Source organism: Equus quagga, chromosome 4 (assembly GCF_021613505.1).
Source record: "Equus quagga isolate Etosha38 chromosome 4, UCLA_HA_Equagga_1.0, whole genome shotgun sequence".
Taxonomy (NCBI): domain Eukaryota; kingdom Metazoa; phylum Chordata; class Mammalia; order Perissodactyla; family Equidae; genus Equus; species Equus quagga.
The window spans coordinates 132,122,414-132,145,513 of NC_060270.1; the positions used below are offsets into that span (position 1 = coordinate 132,122,414).

Sequence of the window (23,100 nt, forward strand, 5' to 3'; positions counted from 1 at the left end):
ACCAACTAAGACTAACAAGATAGTCAAAAACTGAAAGGAATGCAAATACACAAAGGCAAATCTCACTTTAAGAACGTCTACCCTTTCACTGCTCTGGGGCATGGTCAGAGGCAGGAAATAGGGCCGGTTGGAGCCAAGTGGTATTTTAGTGAGGCCAAAGAAAATACACTTTTCTCTTTGCACAATTCTTTCTTTCTTTTTTTAAAGCTTCTATTATTTTAAGAAAAGAAAGAGCCATCAATATTTGTGAAGAAATACCAACCTCAGGCTCAACAAGTCTCAGTTACAGAAGTTTGAAATTGTTTCCAGTTAACATTTGGCCAAACCAGGAATCCACGTTAAAAAACCACGTAAACAAAACAAAACAAAAAGCACTTGTAACTATGCTACAGAAAGACAGAAGGCCAGATCTTCTATCTTTTCTTCTCTAAAGAGCTATGGAAACAACGAAAGAAAAACAATCTATAAGTCAGAAGCACTCTGTATTGAATCTGTTCTAACGTCTGGCTTTTCACTCTACAAAGTCTTAGAAATGCTCGAAAAAAGTTAACTGTCATCTACTTTAATTTTTATAAAGGTTGTATTTACTCACACATTCTCTCCCTTCCAAAATTAAGTGTCTTCTCAGCTCCTGGCTCCCTCCATAGTAATTCCCCAATTATAAGGAATAAACATGCTGTTATTTCCTCTCTGTTATATCCTAAACAGAACTCTTACCAACAGTAGAAGTGGAAAAGGCTGAATGGTACAGTTTATTATAAGTAAAAAATAGCTGTGCTAACACTTTCTACCACTTGGTTCATCAAAGTTGGGAGAGAGTGCTCCCAAATATTTCAGGACATTTATATCAGTCACAAAAAAGTTAAAGAAGGTTATTTTGTTAGACTCTTATGCTCAGAGAGCTAAAGCTGCTAGGAGAGAAAACAGGAATCCATGGTACTTGAGCTAGAATTAGGGAAACAGCTGGTGTATTAGTAGATGGGGATAAGTACAATATCCCCAACCCGTTAGAGGTAAAATGTTAGCTAAAGGAGAGGTATTTTATGCGTTGGGAGTGGCGGTATTTAAGCATTGGAAATATAATAGGACAGTCAGTGATGGTATGCTGGATGGCTTGTACTAGCTCATGAGAGCTGATTGTGAAATTTTAAGGTATTCCGGGAGCTGGCCAACAGTGATGCTGGTGGCCTGAAATTGGCTGTGGTGGGAGAATTTACACCATGGAAAATGGCAAACGTTACAAATTGGTCCTCCTCCACACCTCCCCTGGAGAGCTGGTTGTTAAACATTTACCAGCACGTCCCTCTGGAAGACTGAGAATAGAGTTACCCAGATCAGCCCATTTTAGGTAGAGCAGAAGTCATTGACATGAAATTTTAAAATAGCATATTATATTTTAAAAAAAGATCCATCCATGAAGACAACTTTAAAAATAAAAAGCAGGGGGCCGGTCCCATGGCCAAGTGGTTAAGTTCACATGCTCTGCTTCAGCGGCCCATGGGTGTGGACATGGCACCGCTCATCAGACCACGCTGAGGTGGCGACCCACGTGGCACAACCAGAGCACTCACAACTACAATATACAACTATGTACTGGGGGGCTTTGGGGAGAGGAAGAAGAAAAGAGAAAAAAAATAAAAATAAAAAGCAGAGGTCAGCCTGGTGGTGCAGCAGTTAAATTCGTGCGCTCTGCTTCAGTGGCCTGGGGTTCATGGGTTTGGATCCCAGACACAGACCTACACACAACTCATCAAGCCATGCTGTGGCAGCATCCCACATACAAAATAGAGGGAGATTGGAACAGATGTTAGCTTAGGGACAATCTTCCTCATCAAAAAAAAAAAACCAAACAAACCAAAAATAATTTTTTAAATAAAACAAACAACAACAAAATAAAAAGCAAAGCCATCTCCATACTTGAACGATTCCTTCAGGATTCCATGAGTCTAGCATTTTACTCAGAAACACATTCACAAAACCAACCTCTGCTCTATTCTCCCATTCAAAAAGGTATGCTGTCCTGAAAGATTCTTTCCTTTTGCCTTCTATGTGTATTTATGTGGGTTATTTTTTGATCTAACACCTTTTCACCCCTTTAAAAATTAGCAAGAGATTTTCTAAAAAGCAGGTGCTATTTATAAATTTAGTGTTTAATTCCACGTCTATCTGAATGGCTATGTCACTTGAGGTGATTAAAGTAGGTAACCACCACAAAGAGGCACTAGTCGTTTCAAAGCAATTAAAGAGATCTGCCACAAAAATAACAAATGTTGTGTCAAATTGACAAAAAAACATACTTTTCAAAGTAGAGAATTTATCCTGTTAACAGACTTTTGGGATTCACTTGAGACCTCCAAATAGGAAGCTGCATTTTACTCATTGAGATGAACCTGACCCTGGGAAGTGTGGTCGTCAGCTTCACGTGGGATTGAAACCAGAGTGTGCCATCACTGGGGCAACTTCTGCAGCCACAAAGGCTGTTAGGGTTCAATAAACGGGAACACCAAGTAGGCTGACTGTCATGGTAACTGTCATGGTACAAACATTTGTTCCTTTCTAAAAATCTATCCTCATATCCGTAACTGCTACTTGCCATGGTCATCAAAGTTGGGTATTTGGACCATTCTCATACTCAAACCCCTAATCTGACCCCAAAGTCACAAACCCCTTGAGTTACAAAGCTTGGATACAGATATGGATGTCAATTTAGCTGGGAGATATTACAGCATATGATTTTTTGTAGGGAAAAACACCTATGGGAAACTATGGGAAAGGATATTTTACTTTAAATAAGGAGATGGTTACTAATTTACATTTTTATTAAAAAGACACAAAGTTTATGAGGTATCTTTTTTTTTTTGATGAGGAAAATTGGCCCTGAGCTAACATCTGTTGCCAATCTTCCTTTTGTTTTGCTTGAGGAAGATTAGCTCTGAGCTAACACCTGTGCCGATCTTCTTCTATTTTGTATGTGGGATGCCTCCACAGCATGGCTGACGAGTGGTGTAGGTCCTCGCCCAGGATCCAAACCCACAAACCTGAGCTATGGAAGTGGAGCATGCAAAACTAACCACTCAGCCATGGGGCCAGCCATGACATATTGCTTTTAAAGTTCAAAGTTTCTTAATATTCTAATTTAAGCCCAAGTAGAATGATCTGGGAAAAACACCCTATATTAATACTGTTAGGGGGTACAAAAAAGGGGCAGGAAAAAAAAGTATTCCATATTTAACATCTGAAAGAGGAGTCAAAAAACAATACTTTTTCTAAAAATTAAACCACATCATAAGCCCATAATGTGAATTTAAGAAATAACAAACTTCATAGTATTTTTCTCATTATCCATGCCGTTTTGCATCATTCTCTCTGTTATCCTTAACCCTCTGCAATGGAGCTTCCACTGATTTTACTTGACTGATATGTGATGGTTAATTTTGTGTGTCAACTTTACTGGACCATGTGGTGCTCAGACATTTGGCCAGACATCATTCTGGGTGTGTCTGGAGTGTGTTTCTGGAGGAGATGAACATTTGCATCAGCAGACTGAGTTAAGCAGATTGCCCTCTCTAAAGCGGGTGGGCCTCATCCAGCCAACTGAAGACCTGAATGGAACAAGAAGGCCGAGAAGAGGGAACTCCTTCCACCTGAGTGAAGCTGAGTGAGCTGGGACATTGGTGTTTTCCGGCCTTAAGACTCAGACTGAAACATAGGCTCTTCTTGGGTCTCGAGCCTCTCAGGTTTTGGATTGGAAGTGACACCATCAGCTTTCAAGTGTGTGTGCATGTGTGTCTGTGTGTCTATATACAGCTAATATAGAGTCACTCAAAGTTTGCCCATCACTTCTTCATAGGAACTACACACACCCTCCTGGTGCATTCCTGTTTCCATGCATTTATTTTGGGTGTTTTTCCTCCCCACCCCCTATTTCCTCTCCTCCACAATCTCTTTTTATCAAAATCTTATTCATCCTTCAAGGTTCAGTTCAAATCCTATCTTTGCTATAAAAACTTTCCAAGTATCCCATGCCAGAAATGAGTCATTCTGCACTGGACCCTTGCAGACCCAGTGCACAGTGCACGTCCCGTTACAGTGCAAAGGAGAGGCATTCGGGGTAAAACAGTCTGGAGCAGAGTGTTTAGCGGCTTTGCACAGGAAGTGCAAGATTCTGTGCAAATGTGTGGGTCTGATTTCAGTTCTAGTTCTAAGGAGGAAGTTACTTATCTTGCTAAGGATGTTTTCAAAACTCTACTTTCGTGACCATGGCTGATGGAGACGGTAACCACCAGAGTTGAAGGCAAGAGAACAAATCTTCCAGAATGACCACAACAACAGAGCACTCATGGTAGAGAAACAGACACCCCTCTGGGTTGTGGTACACCTTTAGGGCAGGAGCAAACATCTGAAGGCAGATTACCCTGCAGGGGTCACAGAAAACATGGACAACACGGACAACACAGACCAGGAACAAGAAGAGGAAGTCTACCGTGAAAAACCACTCTGTTGGACCATCCCGGTGAAAGGAGATCAGCAGTTCATTAAAAGGAGGAATGGGACACTGATACTAATCCTACAGTACATCCTTTATAAAACCGCTGTATATTTCCCATTACAGTAAGGATGCAGCCATTAACAACAAATCTTTATCATTTTCATAAAATTCTAAATTGATGAGACTCTTTAGTTATCGTTCTGTGTAGATCCTTGCTTTGACCTAACCATTCAAATCAAGATTTTCGTGAGCTGGGTAGCAATCACCTGGTGAGCAGTACTCCTGGATAAAAATAAAATAAAATATTCCATTTTACTTTGTAGGTACTTGAAAATTCCATACCTTTGCTTTCCCTAAACCAAGTCATAAACCTCTAGAGGTTTGTAATTGTTCAGCTTCTATCTTCTATACCATAAATCAAGGAATAATAAGTCAATTATGGAGTAAACTGTGATAATTATAATCCTAATTGTTTTTCTTCTATTTGTAATCCCACCATTATCTAAGTTGATGCTAACCACAGCCCCAGGAGCTGGACAAGACAGTGTTCCTAACCCTCACGTAAGAGAATACTGAGATCGCTTCTCGGCTGTTTGGCTAAGATCAAGTGTAGAGAAAACTTAGAGGTCATAGAGGGCAGATCAGATAGCAGTGGACCCAGAAATCCTGATCCCACTGCAGCATAATTTTCTCAAATTCATCAAATTAACAATGGCACAAAAAAGAAAGAAAGAAAGAAAGAAAGACTGCCAGGTTAAATAACATTTGGTTTTCCTTATTAAAGCCCGTATTCATCTTCCAGATACATTATCCCCATGAACACATACTAATGATCAAACTCAGCCAAAAACCAGAAGCATTTAAAGCATCACATTTTAGTACTACTGATGCGTATTTCTTGCAAAAGTATAAAACGTTTATACCAACACTGTAACCCAGATCCCAAACAAAATACTGATGAAAACACTCTGTGGAATACTGAACAAGAGACTTTTCCAAATGTAATTAAAAGCAGAAAGAAAAGCATTACACATTTGATGTCAAATCCAGTTTGGAACCATATCATGTAAACTTCAAGACTGAAGAATTAAGGATCTAAAGAATCTAGGAGTTAAAAAGGGAATCTTGGCCTTCCTCTAATCCAATCTATTAATATTTTAAACAGGTTTACTGAGCTGTAATTCAGATACTATACAATTCACCCATTTAAAGTGTCTAATTCACTGTCTTTTAGTATATACACAGGGTTGTGCAACCATCACCATAATCTAATTTTAGGACATTTCTTCCCCCAAAAGAAATCCCATATCCATTTAGCATTCACTCCCTATCCCACTTCCAACCCAAGGAAACCACCAATCTACTTTCTATCTCTATAGATTTGCCTATTCTGGGCATTTCATATAAATGGAATGATACAACATGTGATCGTTTGTGGCCAGTTTCTTTCACTCAGCAAATATTTTCAAAGTTCATCCATGATGTATGAGTACTTCATTCCTTCGTGTCTTCAAATAATATTCCATTGTACAGATCTGCTACCATTTATTTATCCATTTATCAGTTGACGGACATTTGGGTGTTTCTGCCCTTTGGCTATTATGAATAATGCTACTGAACATTTGCGTACAACTTTTTGTGTGGAAGGATCTTTTCCTTTCTCTTGGGTAGGTATATACCCAGTTGTGGAATTGCTGGATCATGTGGCAACTCTGTATAACATTTTTCAGAAGCTGTCAAACTGTTTGCAAAGTGACTGCACAATTCTAAATCCCATCAGCAATATGTGAGGGTTCAAATTTCTCCACATCCTTCTAAACATTTATTATTTCCCAGATTTGTTTTGTTTTGGTATTTTCATGGCCAATCAGGTGGGCCTAAATAAGGTGGGTTTGGTATTTTATGGCCAATAAGGTGGCTCCTTGTGGTTTTGATCTGCATTGTTCTAATAATTAGTTATATCAATGGTAAAGAATAGTCTTTTTAACAAATGGTTCTGGGACAACTGGATATCCATATGCAAAGAAAGAAGTTGAACCCCCTATGTCACACCATACAAAAAAATTAACTCAAAATGGATCCTAGCTGTAAAAGCTTAAACTTTGAAGAAAACACAGGAGTAAATCTTTGTGATGTTGGGTTAGATAATGCTTTCTTAGAAAGGACACCAAAAGAACAAGCAACAAAACAAAAGAAAATACAAATAAACTGGACTACATAAAAATTAAAAATTTTGCACTATAAACAATACCAACAAGTCAGTAAAAAAACAACCCACAGAACAGGAGAAAATATTTGTAAAGCATCTATCTGATAAGGGACTAGTATTCAAATATATAAAGAACTCTTACAACTCAATAATACAAACACAAATAACCCAATTAAACGATGGGCAAAAGATTTGAATACACATTTTTCCAAGGAAGATATATAAATGGCCAATAAGCACATGAAATGACCAACCTATTTGTTTGTAGAGATAAGGAAACTCAGATCTGGTAAATTTAAATGATGTATCCCAAGTTAGTCAGGTGGTTAGTCAGTGAGGTCTTGACTAACCTTGTATAGGAAAATTAGTACAGGCTCTCCATACAGAGATACATGGATTTATACCTGAGTTGACTTGTACGCTTAACCTCTTTGAGCCTTGGTTTCTTCATCTATAGAAAAACCAATTCCATAGGATTATTGTGAAAGTTAAATGAGCTTATACAACATCTCTAGCAGAAAGCCTGGCATCTAATAAGGCATCAACATATGTGAACTCCATTCCCTTCCGTTATTCTATGTGCCCCTAGCATAAGGATTCTATGCTATTTAAGCATGAAGTCATGTATGTGTTCTAGTGGCGTGTCCTCTGCTAGAACACCTGTGATCTAATTGAGACCCGTATGTATGACTCAGCCTTGAAGGATACCAGTAACCCCAGCATCTGGCCCAGCACTCTTCTTCTTTAGGATGATAACGTATCTCTCACTTCCAAAGACAATCCCTCCCAGTAGAGTGTAGCAGTGAAGAGTCACACTGCTCGAGTTTCCATCCTGGAGTTCTCACTTGCTTGCTAATATGTATTATTTAACTTCTCTAAATTTCAGTAAAATATGGATAATAATAATAATACCCACCTCATAAATTGCCAGGAAGTGTAAATAAGATAATCCATGGAAAAGTGCCTAGTATAGTGCCTGGCACAAGGTATGAGTTTAATAAATGCAGGTATCATCATTACCATCATTGTCATCATCATGATCATCAGCATCATCTAGCAAGTCCTGATATTCTGGTCTTATTATTTAATTAATGGTTAATTGTAGAAGAATATTTTATTTCTCTTCTTTTACGTGAGTCAAAGATATTTTTCACCCTAAAACTCCCCAAAATAGCATACTGGCTCTAGAATCCTATAAAATCTCACCCAATTTAAACCTTTGGCCTTAAATAACTAAGACAAAAAGTCTCTTCTAAAATATGAAGACAGCTAACGTGCAGTACAGCATAATCACCACGATGTTCAAACAAGCAATGCAAAAAATCCAAGATAACAGTGCATTATGAGAGGTCAAGTGGGGCAAATCTAGAAGCTGCTTCTGGTGAGAGCACAGGAGGAGGGAGCAGATCCGGGGAGGGAGCCTGGCAGCTCGGTCATTTGTCCAAAGCAGAGATGACGGAATAACCGTGAAACTACAGGTGACATTTCATTCATCCATCAAACTGGTTTTGAAAACCTTCCATGTGAAAGGCACTAGGGTGGAAGAGTGAGTAATTAAAAAATAAGTAAAAGAAATCTCGAGAAGGGGCTCATCTGCCTGGGAAGACAAAACATGCTATCAACTATACCATGAGACAGATGGGGACAGATGTCAAGAAACAATAGAAGTGAACTTATGTGGGGGATTCAAGAAAAGACTGACCACTTATGGCTGAGAAGCTAAGAGCAACTCCTGCTGCCCTCACCCCACCCAACATGCTGCCTTTGGATGATGCATCTGGCAGCCCCCCCCTCCTTGACGATGAGACCCGACCACAGGCGCCCACAGCATCCTGCAGAGCCCTTCTACCTCCATGATAATTGCTTGAAGACAACCCTTCACCCTATGCACTTGTGAGAAGCAGGCGAAGAGGGCAGCTCTGGAGCTGGACTGCCTGGGTTCAAATCCAACTCTTTCACTTAGGGATTGAGGGACCCTGGTCAATTCACTTAACCATGCTGTGCCTCAGTTTCCTCTTCTATAAAATGTGGACAAAAATAGCAGCTATCTACAAGGCTGCTATGAGCACGAAAGGAACTAATCTAAGTGCTGACAAAGGTGCCTAGCACACAGTCAATGTTCCATACTACAAGACGCTACATTAAGCCTTAGCCTTTCTTGTTGGTATCACACTGGTGTGCACACAGTAGGCAATCAGAAGTGGTGAATGACTAAACAAACGAAAACACGAAAGGAAGATGCTGCACTTGAGAAGAGAAGATGGAGCCAAACTGCATAAGGCCGAAGAGCTAAGTTTGAGAACATTCCTCTTAGGATCATTCCTTTTCACATAGATGAGGATTTGCACATCTTATTCCACATCAATTCTAGAAATCAGCCATCATGTGGGAAAATAACTTTGTAGTATTTAATGGCTTTTGATGTTATATTACGTGGAAAAAAGTTCACTCCCTTTAAATGTTCTGGAAGCAAAGCAATTCATTAAAAAAGGGGCGGCTAAGATTTCGGGGCTGGAAGAAAACCTACTAAGTGCCTGAAGGATGGGAACCCTGACTTCTAAGGTGTAAGGAAAAGCAGCCGCAGCCAAATACAGACATAGCACAAGCCTCTCCCAATGTTCCTGTAAGTGATTTTAGGTCCCTGGAAGCCAGTCGTTCGTAAAGGAAGGACAGGGGGGATCCCAGGGAGACAGACCTGCTTGAGTTAAGGCATCCAGCTTCGCTAAAAATCTTATTAGAGTCCTAATGCACGAAGCAGAGAGATTAGGCTAAAGGGATAAGCTTTCAGGTGTGTCTGAGAATCCATTTCTCTGTCTTTCATGACAAGCAGCATTCAAATGCAAAGCCACCAGCAGATTGTGAGGTCAGCTATCTACCAGCCCGCAGTCAGGGTTCTTTATAATGCTACAACTTAGGTCGAAACCCCCAAATGAGTCCAACACCCTCAGGGAATAAGGTGGATAGCCATGTTACCCACAGATCCAAGATAATACTTACTGCTGTTTAACTACCGAAACTTTTATAAAAGCTCTGAGGCAGAACTTGTTCTTAAGAATACATCGTAACTCATCCTAAATAGTATCCTAAATGGAACAAACTTTTCTGAAGGTCCACGGCTTATTAATAAGCAGCTCTCTCCTGAAGGGTGTCTGGCAAGTTATGACTGGCAGAAAGGGCCCTCCTCCCCCACGTGTGCAAGATAAGCTCCCCATCCCCTGTGGCAAGGGCCACAAAGTGACTCAGCCAGTCTCTCCACAGAGCAGAAACACAGGCAGCATTACTTGGCCCTGGGTTTCCCCTGGACCCGGGTTCTCTAGTGAGTACAGATCTTCACGACAGCAGGCAAAATCTGGTCAGAGCTGAGAACACAGCTTGGTACACTCCTCCTCTTTTATACCCAGGTATGACACCAGCAGTGTTTTCCAGAGTCCTTACTCGGACCGTCTACGCCCTTCCATTCAGTAGAATGTTTACAAACTCTGGGCTCTCCAGCTGCTGAGCCAAACTCACAGGAGCAACGCGACCTGCTCCTCTGGGAGGGGAGGGCACAGGAATTGCCAGGTGTCCCTCCTTCTAGCTTTCTAGTGTCCTGGAAAGGCTTCCCTGTCATGCCCACCTGACTCTGATACAATGTCATTTTACCTGGGGTCCTGGGACATAATCACAAATCCATTCTCTTCCATCTATTCTAAACTTCACGCTTGCCACTTCTAATCTTCTCTGGGCTGGGAATTAGAGGTTTATTAAAAAGATTTACAGAAATCAAGTCACTAGTTCTAATGAGAGTCTCACGGGTCCTCACATGTGTTAAAACACATGCACTTTGTAACGTCTATTTGACTGCCTATAGGTTCTCAGATAAGATTGCCGAGGCTGAGTGCAGGATGAATAAGATGCTACTGAGGTCTTACTGCTGGAGAGTAGTCTGGGGAAGAATGGCATTTACTGAGTCCTTCACACGCTCCATTCGCCTTGAGTGCTCTTTGCCTGAGCTGGTTTACTCCTCACTTCGTTCGGGTCTCTGCACCTGGACAGTCTTATCAGTGAGGGCTTCCCTGGCAAACCTGTGTGAAATAGTTCCAACCTTGTCTTTCTCCAGACCCCGTCCCATGCTTTCTTTTAAATCACAGTATTCATCAGCTCTTGGCACGTTATGATTTACTTATCTGTCTACTGCCCATCTCTTCCCATGGGAATGGCAGTTCTACGAACTGGGTGGCTCATCTGTTTTGCATAGGTGCTCAATAAATATTTGTTGAGTGAATGAGCCAAGCATAATTAAATATCATGTCATTTTAATCCTTTCCACCATAAAAGTCATGTATTTCAAGTCTTTTTATAGACAGGGAAATTGAGCTTGGTTCCTCAATACTTGGAGAGCATCATGTTGGGGTGAAGAGCGTGACCCTTGAACCAGACCACCGGGGTAAGAGTACAGCTCAGTCACTGCCACTCGGTGACACCGGGCAAGTCCCCAGACAGCTCTGGACCTGGGGCTCCTCATCTGTAAAAGGCAATAGTCATAATAGTCCTGCCTGATGGAGCTGTTGTGAGGAGCTTAACCAGATAAAGACTTAAACAGTTCATGGCTCACAGGAGGTGTGAAACAAGACTTAGTAAATAAAATCTTAGCTGAAGAACACCTGATAAAAATTACTTTCTCATTCTGATTTCTCACTCCCATAACAATCTCCTGATCATAACCCGGCTTTCTCGTTCATCTGTCTAGGAAGGAAGTACAGACGTGGCGACTCTGGCCTGTGCGACACAGTTACATATTTCTCATCCTAACTTCATCAGTCTGTGAGTCTTGTTTAATGTGCTAACAAAAGCAGGGGTCTGAACCAACAAGACTGAGGCCCAGACCCAGACAGTGCCACAAAGACACACTTTGTACGACTGCTCAGCAACCTCCTAGCCACCTTCTCCAAACAATACCCCAACTTTAATTCAACTACCTACAACACAGGCTGTGTGCTGAGGGAGGAGGAAGCGTCAGTGCCTAAGAAACCTCTTCTCTAATCAGCAGAAGACGGTGCGAGATTACAGGTAGAAAAACGTCCAGGCAAAACTGAGCGTTGGGCCAAACCAGTGCCCTCATCCCCGTCCACTGCACACACTACTTCAGAATAGTGTCATAACAAACAATCCGCTCGTCCAGGTTTCACTTGAACCAGGAGATGGAACAGAAAGGTTCATCTCACAAAGGGCTTTCAGCCCTCACTGGAAGAGCAGAGCCAAGTGCCAAAGCCACAGCAGCCCGCAGGCCATCGCAGTTTCCCCACAGCAGTTCCTGCCTCTTACCTTGCCCTGATGATCATGTTTCATTTCCCAGCCCCTCGGCAGCTCCAGCTGTTTGTTTGCGAACATGTTGAGGAATCCCACAAGGTCCCGGTTATGCTGGTAGCGTTCAAAGTGGTGGGTATCCCTCCGGACTTTGGTGATCATGTGCTTCAAACACGTGTTGTTTGTAAACATGCGGTAGGCACTCTGGAGAAGAGGATGGAGGAGCAATGTTCACTTGCTTGTGACGTGTAGAGCAAAATACATACTGCACACGGTACATCTATTTTCCTGGTGGGTACATACACGGGCTTCAACATAAGCCTAGGCCTACACATGCAAACAACAGAGCAAAATATAATAGAAAGACGACAGAAAGTAAGGTAGTCTTCCCTGATGGTGTCTAGTTTTCTAAAGAACAAGACTGCTGTGGAGTCTCATTCTACAGGGGATGTTAGGTCCTAAAGTTGGTTTTCGACAAAAAACATACAGTCAAAATCACATCATGCTGGAGAGAAATATACACCTCACGGTGAGCCCCAACATAGCCAGTTTTCCCTCCAGCATTGGAACTGAACATTGTTTCTGGGGTGAGTGCCAGGTGATGCAGCTGGCAGACATTCAGGAGTCAAGCTGTGTGGAAAAATGCTTGGCTGTATATCTGAATATTAGAAGTACATGTGATGGGCTGAGCTGCTCTCATAGTTGAGTCCTGTTCAACCAAGACCACAGGAGACTGAAGTTTTTCATTTCACACCTCCTTGGAGGCACAAGCTCAGTGAACAGAATGGTAGGTAGAACTCCCTGGACTATACATCTCACTATTTTTTTTCTCTTGTTCCTTGTGTATACGTACGGTTGAATTACACGATTGAAATGAACATTTAATAAAGCTCCATTATACCACCATACAAAAAAGAGATTGTTTGGTCAAAAACTCCACAGTCTTCATCTCTATGAGGCTTAAGGAAGATTCCAAAAATTGACCATAAGCCATGGGCTGTCCACATGAGTCAGTCCACAAAAATTCAATGCACAATACCTTGTGCCAAGCAGTAGAAAAGGAATAACTGTATGGAGTTATTTCCATGAGTTACCAGAAGGAACATGATATTCATGAAATTGACCAGGACATGCACAATCTATCCCGGAATTCTATTCTTCTCAGATAGATTCAAAGGGCCTGGAGTCCTCTTACTTTTGGTATCCCAGGGACATTAGACTGAGTCTTTACTTCATGGGTTCCATTATTTACTTCGGTCTAAGACCAAGGCAAATCCAAAAGAAACCAGAATCCCTGGAACTCACTTCATTTTAATAAACATTTCCTGCCTTTGCTGTGCCCAGTACTCTGTTAGTTCTTGAGGATGAAAGATGAATGAGTACAAGGACAGTCAACATTGCTCCCATTTTTCCAGGGTCCTTCAAGATGTGTCACGTCCAGTCAAAGCATTTACTGCCAGTGTGAGTCCCTCTAAAACTTTCCTCCCTTTAGCACAGTAAGCACAGCAACGGTCAATGTTGGAAAGGGTGGCCGCCCCCCAGGCTGGGTCCCTGGGTCCCTGAGTGACCACAGGAATCAGAGAACCCTGACAACCCAATTTGGAATGAGAAACAAATCTCTGTTAGCTTAAGGCACTGAGATTTGTTGGACAATATTATTGACATATAACCTGAACTATACAAAATAAGTTTCTTATAGCTATTCTGATTGATTTATCATCATTATATACTTTTTGCTTTTCATTAAAATACTTTTCCCCTATCAAAACAGAAGGAAGGAAGGAAGGAAGACAATATTGAACCGTCCCCAAATACCAGTGTACTAGTTCCTTAGTACACGTGAGGATAAAATGTTTTGAGGTCGTATTTCAACCTGACAGTCTAAATGAGAGGAGGTTTTGATGGCTGTGAGAAATTGTGAGGTTCAGAGCACAGAGTACTGCCAAAGCAGGCAGGCCTATGCAGGAGCTCTGGGCAATTAGAGAGCATGAGAGAATAAGAAAGTGATACCATGAAAGCAGAGAAGGAGACTAATAAAAGAAGTTGGAGGTTGTTAGAGACAAACAATAAACTAACGAATAGTTTAGCCTGTGGCTGACCCTGTCTTGGAGTTTTACGTACACTCAGCAAGGCATCTGTTTTCTGCATTTGGCTCTGTGCTGCTGATACAGTCTCACATAAGCCGTTGCAAGCTCATAGGCCTGAGACCACACTGGCTTGTGTGGTGGAGACGGTAATGCACTTTCATGTCATACTCCCTAATAAGTCTCTTTGGGGACGAATTACTGTGGGATAATGCCATCAGATAAATGACTACACAAACTTTTGCCCTAAATAGGTGTATCTCTTGGTCCCCCCGCTCTTCTCCTCCCCCACCTTCAAATAAGTAAATAGGTCACATCCTGATTCTTTATCTAGAGCACCAGAAACGCTCCTCACTCTGCTAAAGAAAAGCAGAACTTCATTAGGAAAGAAGTAGTGGCAATTAGGTGGAGGAAGCCATCCCAGCCTCAGGCTTGAAGTAATTCCCTGGGGCGGGACAGCTCTTTAAGCATGGGAGTCTGAAGACAGGTCTTATAGTTAATTATTATGCCCTTTCATCTTCCTCCTCTCCACTCAATGAGACGTGTAATAGAGTGCCAAGTTCGACCGATCTTTGCAAAAAGCACCTACCAAAGTAAATTAAGTGCAAGAAGGATTTCTCTCACCAGTAACTAGCAAACAACCTTTAGAACCAAAGCTTTTTCACGTCTAAATAATACGTATACAACCATTAGGATCTATATAAGACCTGTAAGGCAAACAGGAACAACCCTCCAGACGGCTACATTTTAATAAACTACATACATACATTTATTTACATATGCGCCTGTATATGTAACATATATCCACACATGCATGCTACATATGTTTACATAGCATATAGCATATGTTTATTCTGTTTTTAAATATATATTTTATATATGTTTATTCAATATATATACTATTTTTGAAAATATATATGTATGTATATTGTTCACAAAGGATATTTATACTCAGTTCATACAGAACTACAGTGAGGATGCCAGTCATAGCTCTGTCACTCATGAACAGAGACAGGGAAAGTCACTGAATCTCTGTTCTGCCTCAGTTGCCCAACTGTAAGATGAGATAATAATAACCCTGCTGTCTTATGGGCAGGTGAGATTCAAATCCAATGGAACAAAGGATGTAAAAGTGCTTTGAGGAGGTAAAAATCACCATAAAAATACAGAGTAGACATAAGTAAAAGGATATATAAGGGATTAGACACATCGTACCTATGTTATAACAGAATAATGTAATAAAATTGTTTTCTATTTTTAGTCTTTGAAGATCTTGGGCCAGCATCCCACTTTCTATCAACTGGAGAAGCATCTCATATCCGTTCATTAATTATGTGCTAAGCCCTGTGCTAAACCCCAAGGATACAGAGATGAGCATGGCCTGATCACTCAAAAGGATGGGGAAGGAAAATTACAGGGAGAGGCGGGAGGAAGAGGCTCACTGGAGGCAGAAAGCAGAGTCTGGGAAACAAAGGCCACAGCTGCAGTGAAAATACTGAGACACACTAATGGAACCAGCAAAGCTGGGAATGAGTGGTCCAAAGAGGCGAGAGACCCTAAACAGGTGAGAGTAGACTGAAAGAGCTTGGTCTTCACTGACATGGCCAAAGCTGTGGGTCAAGAGAGAAGAGCCATCTTTATTCTCCCTCTGGGGTTTAGAGGTTCTAACGGGGTGGGGATCCTTTTCTGTGTTTCGGTTGTTGTTTTGTTTTGGGCTTATAGAAAAAGATGCAGTAAAGGGATCTGATCTTCTACCTGAAACAAAAGTAGATTAGCCAAGGGCAAATGGGACCTACTGCACAGCAGAGTCTCATGATCATGCACAGATTTCACTTGGGAAGCTACCGCGTGTGGACTCACGAGCAGTGAGGCCAGCTGGCAACTGCTAACAGGAGACACTCCTTTAAGGGATCTCTGAAGGGTGCAGTTTTCTTTTCCTTCGATGTGATTTAAAATGTCCTTTTTAGTTATTCTTTCTCTATTCCCAAACTCCCTTTCCCAACCTTCCTCTTGGTTGTTTCTTGTCTTCTTAGCAGGAAATAAACACTCCATGGTTGAGTGCGTGAGCAACTGAATTTCTTTAGTGGAATTTAGTGGAACTTTTTAGTGGAATTTTAGTGGAGTTAAAATAACTCTCCTTAGAGCTTAATGTGTTTTGTTTGGTTAAGTGTTTGAGGTGTTAGAAGTGAAAAGTATTGAGGGTTTTGAGAGGAATGTTATAGCCATTTGGCAGCAGAATAAGAAATTATATGTAAACACTTAGTTCCTATCAATCAACCACAATGCAAATAATAATCAATCCTTTTTCCTTTTTTGGCAGGTTTTTTTTTAGTGTTATGGTGACCATATGTCCTGGCTTACATGGCCCAGTCTTGATTTCACCAAATTCTGTTCTTTCTATTGAAAGATCCTTACCTAGGTGAGTACATTACTGCTAAATAAAATCTTTCATATTTCAGAAATCTTTCACCAAGGATGGGTATTCTGAATTCAGGCTTGGAAAATATCATCACTGAATCTATAGCAAATGTCTCTCATATTCACAAGGGAGGAGATGTGGGCATTTGTATACATTATTTGCTAAACAAAATTTATTATAAAGAAAACCAAGAAACATTGTTTCCGTTAGACGTATGCTGGGATTCCATAAGATGAATCATGTCTCACCCGTCTGTCTTTATAATATTTTTAATCATAAAGGATTTTACATTGTTTTCATCTAGCTAAAGAGTAAAATGAAGAGAAAATTGAACTTACTAACAAAACTAACTGTAAACCATCAATTCATGCATTTTGCAACAGTAGGTATTCCTGACCTGTAAGAATATACACACGTATTTTTCCTCATTAAGTACAAGGAGTTTAGATGTTGGAATTAATGTATTTCTAGAGCTTATTAAAAGCCAGAGTAATAATTATTTGGCAAGTATGCTGGAAACACTATTCAACTGCATATAATGAAATGTATTGATGAATGACATTAATTAGACAAACACACGCATACCAACTATGAGAGACATGACACTAATAACTAAATCTTGAGTTACCAGGAGAAATAGTTTATCAAGACAATTTTGGAAGAAATCTGATCACAACCAGCAGAGGGCAGTAGAATAGATCTCAAAGCAATCACAACGCTACAAAGAAAAAACCCAATATTTTGTTTTCCAAGTTTTCTCTAAGAGTTATGACAGTCATATATCTACTTAATTTTGTTCTTTTCATCTTTATTGAAGTCATATATCTACTTAATTTTGTTCTTTTCAATAAAGATGATTCGGTAAATTACTGTTACATGAAATCTACTTTTCATGCTTATCTTTCAACATAAACTGATATCTTCAAATCATAAAAAAAGAATTAGGAAAGCTTTTAAATTAATATGCTGCTTTTTCATGTTGAACATTTTCAATAATATAAACAGGGAATCCACTGCAATAGTTATTGATTATAAACAGTTCGAGGGAAAAAAACTAGATAATAAATCTTAAAATAAGAAAACTGATTAAAAGTTTATTTTGTAACATTTTCTGCTAATCTAAGAAAAAGAGGGAATGTCAGCAAGTAATGCCCTTTACAAAAAATTGTCTGACTTAAGCTCATAATTCATACCTTGAGACCATTAGCAAGAAAAATCCAGCTACTTTAATTCCTGCCATATATAAGTCAGGGAAAGAAGGTTTCCAAAACCCAAGAGAATTTAAATCATACAGAAATGCATAGATGCCCAGCATGGGTCATCTTTTGAGCCAGTAATGAATGCAGTTCAGGCAGGAGGAAGAAAAAAATTAAAATGTTTTAGCAGAAAAACTTTCAAATCAAGATGGGCTGCCCAGGAAAAGAAGTTTTAAAATCATGCCCAAGGAAAGAAAAGAGAAAAATAATGACAACACGACAACAAAATAAAGGAAAAACCTATAAGCTGCTGAGGATCTTCCACTGTTAAAACAAGTTAGTTGTCAAAAGTCTGGATGAGTTATGGTTGTGACAAAGGGAGTGAGGAGGTCAGTTTATATAGCATCTCTGGACACTAGGAATTCCCAAATTACAGGTCACCAGCCAATTGCATCAGAATCATTTAAGGGGCCTAAAAAATAAAGATACAGACTCCTGGACCCCACACCAAACCTAGTGAACCAGAATCGCTAAGGTTTGGGAACCAGGAATATGCATTTATTTATAAAAGTCTACCAAGTTTATAAACTGCAGCTTATACCACAGCCCAGTGACTGTTAATCCAGCCTCTACTTGAAACTCTGCTATTAGTGATGAGAAGCTTGTACCAAAGAAGGCAGCCCACAGAGAAGTCAGAACTCTCTGCTTAGGAAGGTAGTATTGGTAGCTTGAAATTGGCCATAGCAGGCGTATTAACACTATAGAAACCAGTAAATGCAAATCAGGCCTTGATGTGCTGTTTTGCAGGCTGTCTAGAGCAGGAGTGGGCAGACACGGCCCCCCAGGTGGGCTGGCTGTGTTTGCGAACAAAGTTTTACTGGAATACAGTCACCTCCACTCGTTTATATGTTGTTCTTGGCCCGAAAGCCCAAACTATTTACTCTCTGGTCCTTTATAGACAATGTTCGCTGCTTTTTCCTAGATACAAGCTCTAGACTTCAGAAGTTGGTGGAGAAAATAAAATGCTAATAATACAGATGAGACTTCAAATTGCACCGTTACATTGCAAATAGCACACACACACACACAAATAAAGAAATACAAATCCAGTACTCATTAACTATTATCTGGCTCAACAGAGAAGGTGCTGAGCTCACCGACACAGAAGTGTGAAGTCCCGACATGCATCTCCCTTGTTCACTGTGGTCTTATGCATTAACTTTAATGAAAACAGTCATGTTGGAACTATACTTGTTCATCAACTACAACTGTAGGTTGGTGACTGATAAAGAAGTTCAGCAAAAATCAACAGAAGCATTCTGTCTCTAATTTTTATTATTTGCAAATTGTGTGCTACACACCCTTTACATAAGTAAAATTTATGATAGATATATATGTGAGATACACACACACACACACACACACACACACTTTTTTCCCGCAGAGCTGGTTGTTGAACATTTACCAGCAAATTCCTGAAGACTACTATCCAATCAGTTGCTCTTTCTTGAAGCCTTTCTTTCTTTTATTCCCACATACTAATCTACTAGCAAGAACGTCAGCTCTCCCTCCAAAATATGTTCCATATGCATCCACTTGTCACAATCTCTACTGCCATTGCACCAGTCCAAGCTCCTTCCATGTCTCACCACAGGGCCTCTGCACTTGTCTCCCTGATGCCAATCTTACCCTCTAAAACCAATTCTTGGCACAGCAGCTAGAAAGAACTTTTAAAAATTGAAACTACACTCCATAGGAAATCCCCTTAGAATAAGTCCTTTTAGAATAAAACCCAAACTCCTTGCCAGATCATACGAGCCCTGCATTCGGGCGCCCTGCCCTCACCTCTCTGACCTTATTACGTACCCCATCAAGCTGATGCCTGTCTTCAAGCCTTTGCTCTTCCTTGGCAAGGAAGGTGCTGCTCCCAGATCTTTACCTTACTGGCTTCTAGACATTTTGCAACAGCTTGAGTGTGGCTCCCTCAGAGAGGCCTTCCTGTCTACCCAATCTAAAGCAGTGTGTCCAGGGGCTCGTCCCGAGGTCACCTTAGCCCGGGGTGCTGTTTCAGTTGCACCTCCTGCCATGCTGCACTACTTGAATTATCTTTTCTTGTTCACTAGTTTGTCATCACATACCACTCTGCCTGTATTGCTTACCACTCTATCCCCAGAGTCTAGAATGTACCAGGCAAATCACAGGCATTTAAAAAACACTGGTTGAATGAATGATGAACAAATGAACAAAGAAAGGAAAACTCGTGTTCTCTGACTCCAAGTTCAGAGCTCTTCCCACCAGAGTACGATACTTTCTGTTTTGGAGTGACAGCTCTACATGTTAGCCCATTGTTCCTTGTAGGAAAGCTACCATCTCCTAGAAGTGTCCCAATCACGAGTTTAGGTTCTTGTAACCTGGCTTCTGCCTACCTCTCCAGGCTCAGATCTGACCCTCACTAGTGTGCTTTACTCTCAACACATCAGCAACACTAAACTGCTGTTCCTCTAGTTCAGTTTCAGCACTTTTGTAGTAATTATCGAGACAGCCTTGCAACTTCATGAATCTCTTGTTTTGTGAATGCTGCTTTGGCCCAACTTATTTCTAGGGCAAGTTCCTATTCAGCTTTAAAACCTGTCTCAAATGCAAGCCCATCGATGGCTCCCTCCATGTGCCTTAGTCACTCACGCCAGCAGGGTTATCTCCTACAGCTTCTACAGCCTTGATTATTGCACTCATAACTCTGGTCATTGCATTGGAATGTGTTTTCAAGTCTGAGATTCCAGGGCCCATGGTTGCTGTCATTTTTGTACCTCTGGGACTTAGTACCGTACTTACATACATTATAGGACATCAACAAACTGTTGCTAAATTGAACACACAATTTATTGACATCTAATCCCTCTCGCAAGAAATCTGAAGACAGCTAGAACCCTATTCATTGCTCACCCTCCTCGTAAGTCTTCTCTGTTCAAGCTAAACCTGTAAACCAGGAGATAATGATCACTAAAGCCAGACAGATGCTATACTTACAAAGCAAAGCTAATAAAATAAGACAGAAATATGCTAACGTCAATAAACACGTACACATGAATAACCCCATGATAACGCCTGGTGACTGGACGATGCTGACTTCCACTTTTCCCACAGTCTACTCTATTTTTCCTAAGCCGCATCATCTGTTTTGTTAAATTCAATATGTTGTTTTACTCCCTTAACAAGCCTCTCATTCTAACTCTCCTCTTATTATTCATTATGTATTATTGTTTATTATTTATGTATTACTATTAACACTCAGGGTCATCTTCTTGTTTCTATTCTTTTTATTTACCCTCCAAATCTTGCCAGCTCTCTGCCTGTGACTCCTCTCATGCTGGATCCTTCTTCTCTATTTCTTTACCTCATAGTCCAGGCTCTTAGCCACTCATGCCTTGATGAATGGATTATACAGCTGGACTTCTATGGCAAGTGTTTCCCTTATTCTAGATCATTCTGTGCAGCTAAGACAAACTTCCTCTAATTAATATCTTCAGCAGGCCACTCCCTCAGCACTAGAGACTTGCGCAGCAATCCCCTTTGCCCACCCTGTTATACCCAAACACCTCAGAGATACAGAAAGCTCTTTCTTCGTGTCTTCCTCATACCCAGTCAAACTGAGAGCTGTTTAGTCCCACGTTAGCACCACTGACCCAACAAGCTAACTCGTCTGTCAAACCTAAGCCTAAAAGTATTTCTTGCTTCTTCTCTTTTTCTCATCCCTGACAACCAATTTCACCAAGTCATATTGATTCTACCTTCTCAATGCCTGTTGAATCCATGCACTTCTCCCCAGCTCCATGTCAACATCATGGTCCCAGTCATCCTTGTCTCTCCCCTGGACCATGGAAGAGCCTTCGCTGTCATCACTCTGCTTCCACTCTTGCCTTTCTACAGTTTCCAGACAGGAGCAGTAACTCTAAGCACATGATGGCTTCCCACTCATCTCAGAATAAAATCCTAATTCCTTGCCATGTCCCGCAGCCAGATTCATGGTCTGGATCTTGCTGATTTTCCACATACCATCACCAGACTCCCTCTTTCCATCACAACACAGGAGCCCCTCTGCTCTCTTTTCGGAGCCTCGGGTCCTTGCACTTGCTGTTTCAATTGCTTGAAATGACCTTCCCCTGGCTTTTCCCATGGTCAACGATTTCTCATCCTTCAGCTTTCAACTCAAAACTGTTTCTTCAGACAGGCATTCTATAACCATCTTTCTAAAGTGGCCTTTACGCTCTGTCCACTCCAGGGTAAGAACTTAATCTTACTGCCCACTGTGTCTGAAGCACTTACCATAATTTCTAGCATAAATCATGTTTTCAGTAATACATACTGGATGAATGAGATAACTTGTTATGCATTTAGGACACTCTCTTCACTTCTATCTGCTCATGCATATCCTCCACCTGGAAGGCCCTCCTACTCTGTTTTTTACCAACCAGTGTCCATTATTGATTCTGTGACACAACTTAAGATTCACATCACAAAGAAATGCTTTCTATCATACTCTAATTTTTTTCTTCATACAAAGAAGTTTTGGCTTAACATAATAATGCTTAACACAGAGCCTGGAACACAGGCAGTGCTCAGTAAACATCAGCTATTATCCTTCTTACTCTCATTACATAAACGAGGATCATTTCCTTTGGCCTGTTGCTTTTCCCATCTCAGACATTCAGATTTGACACTCACAGGGTTAGAATGCAGCACGGTGAAGAACTCTGGGCTGATGAGGAACTTCACGGGGGGAGACTGTAACAGCAACGTGAGCCTGGATCTGGAGGTAGAGTGAGGCAGGACGCTCTCCCGTCGGAAATCTAGATGGGGCAGACCACAAAGGCTTCAGGGACATTTCTCCACGAGGTGGAGACACATATCTATTCACTTCCATCTACATTTTCAAAGAACCAAAGAATACCTATATCACTTGCTATTATTTTAATCCCCAAAGTACCTTTTCCTTTGCTGTAAATTCATATATAAAACCTGACTTTCTTAATTACACCAAAATGGAATTGAATAAAATTTCTAGTCACTGTTAACATTTTAATGCATGCTTAGATTTTCTAAGTGATGGGATTTAATCTTTTTCCACTATCTCACACATGCAGATATTAAGGTAATTTATATTGTATTTGGTTGTGTGATTCTTTTCTTAGTACTAATAAAAAGTCAAGGATTGGAAGGGGCCAGCTCCATCGCCAACTGCTTAAGTTCGCACGCTCTGCTGTGGTGGCCCAGGGTTTTGCTGTTTCGCTGGTTCGGAGCCTGGGCGCGGACATGGTACCACTGGTCAGGCCATGCTGAGGTGGCATCCCACGTGCCACAACCAGAAGGACCTACAACTAAAATATACAACTATGCACTGGGGGGATTTGGGGAGAAGA

The 23,100-nt window shown here is 40.9% G+C and overlaps 1 protein-coding gene and 1 long non-coding RNA gene across 8 annotated transcripts in view; one reads left to right on the forward strand and one right to left on the reverse strand.

Annotated features, from left to right (window-relative positions):
• Positions 1-23,100, reverse strand: part of LOC124238139 (E3 ubiquitin-protein ligase HECW2-like) — a 375,422-nt gene that overhangs the window by 79,891 nt on the left and 272,431 nt on the right. For all 7 annotated transcript variants that reach the window (XM_046658740.1, XM_046658743.1, XM_046658742.1 and 4 more), the window contains 2 exons: positions 22,406-22,530; positions 12,003-12,188 (listed from right to left, as the gene is read on the reverse strand). In XM_046658740.1, coding sequence (XP_046514696.1) covers positions 12,003-12,188; positions 22,406-22,530 — 311 coding nt within the window. The remainder of the gene's footprint in view (positions 1-12,002; positions 12,189-22,405; positions 22,531-23,100) is intronic.
• LOC124238140 (uncharacterized) lies at positions 15,555-22,988 on the forward strand. Its single transcript, XR_006888250.1, has 3 exons — positions 15,555-15,632; positions 16,389-16,487; positions 22,873-22,988. It is a non-coding gene; the product is annotated as an uncharacterized LOC124238140 (long non-coding RNA).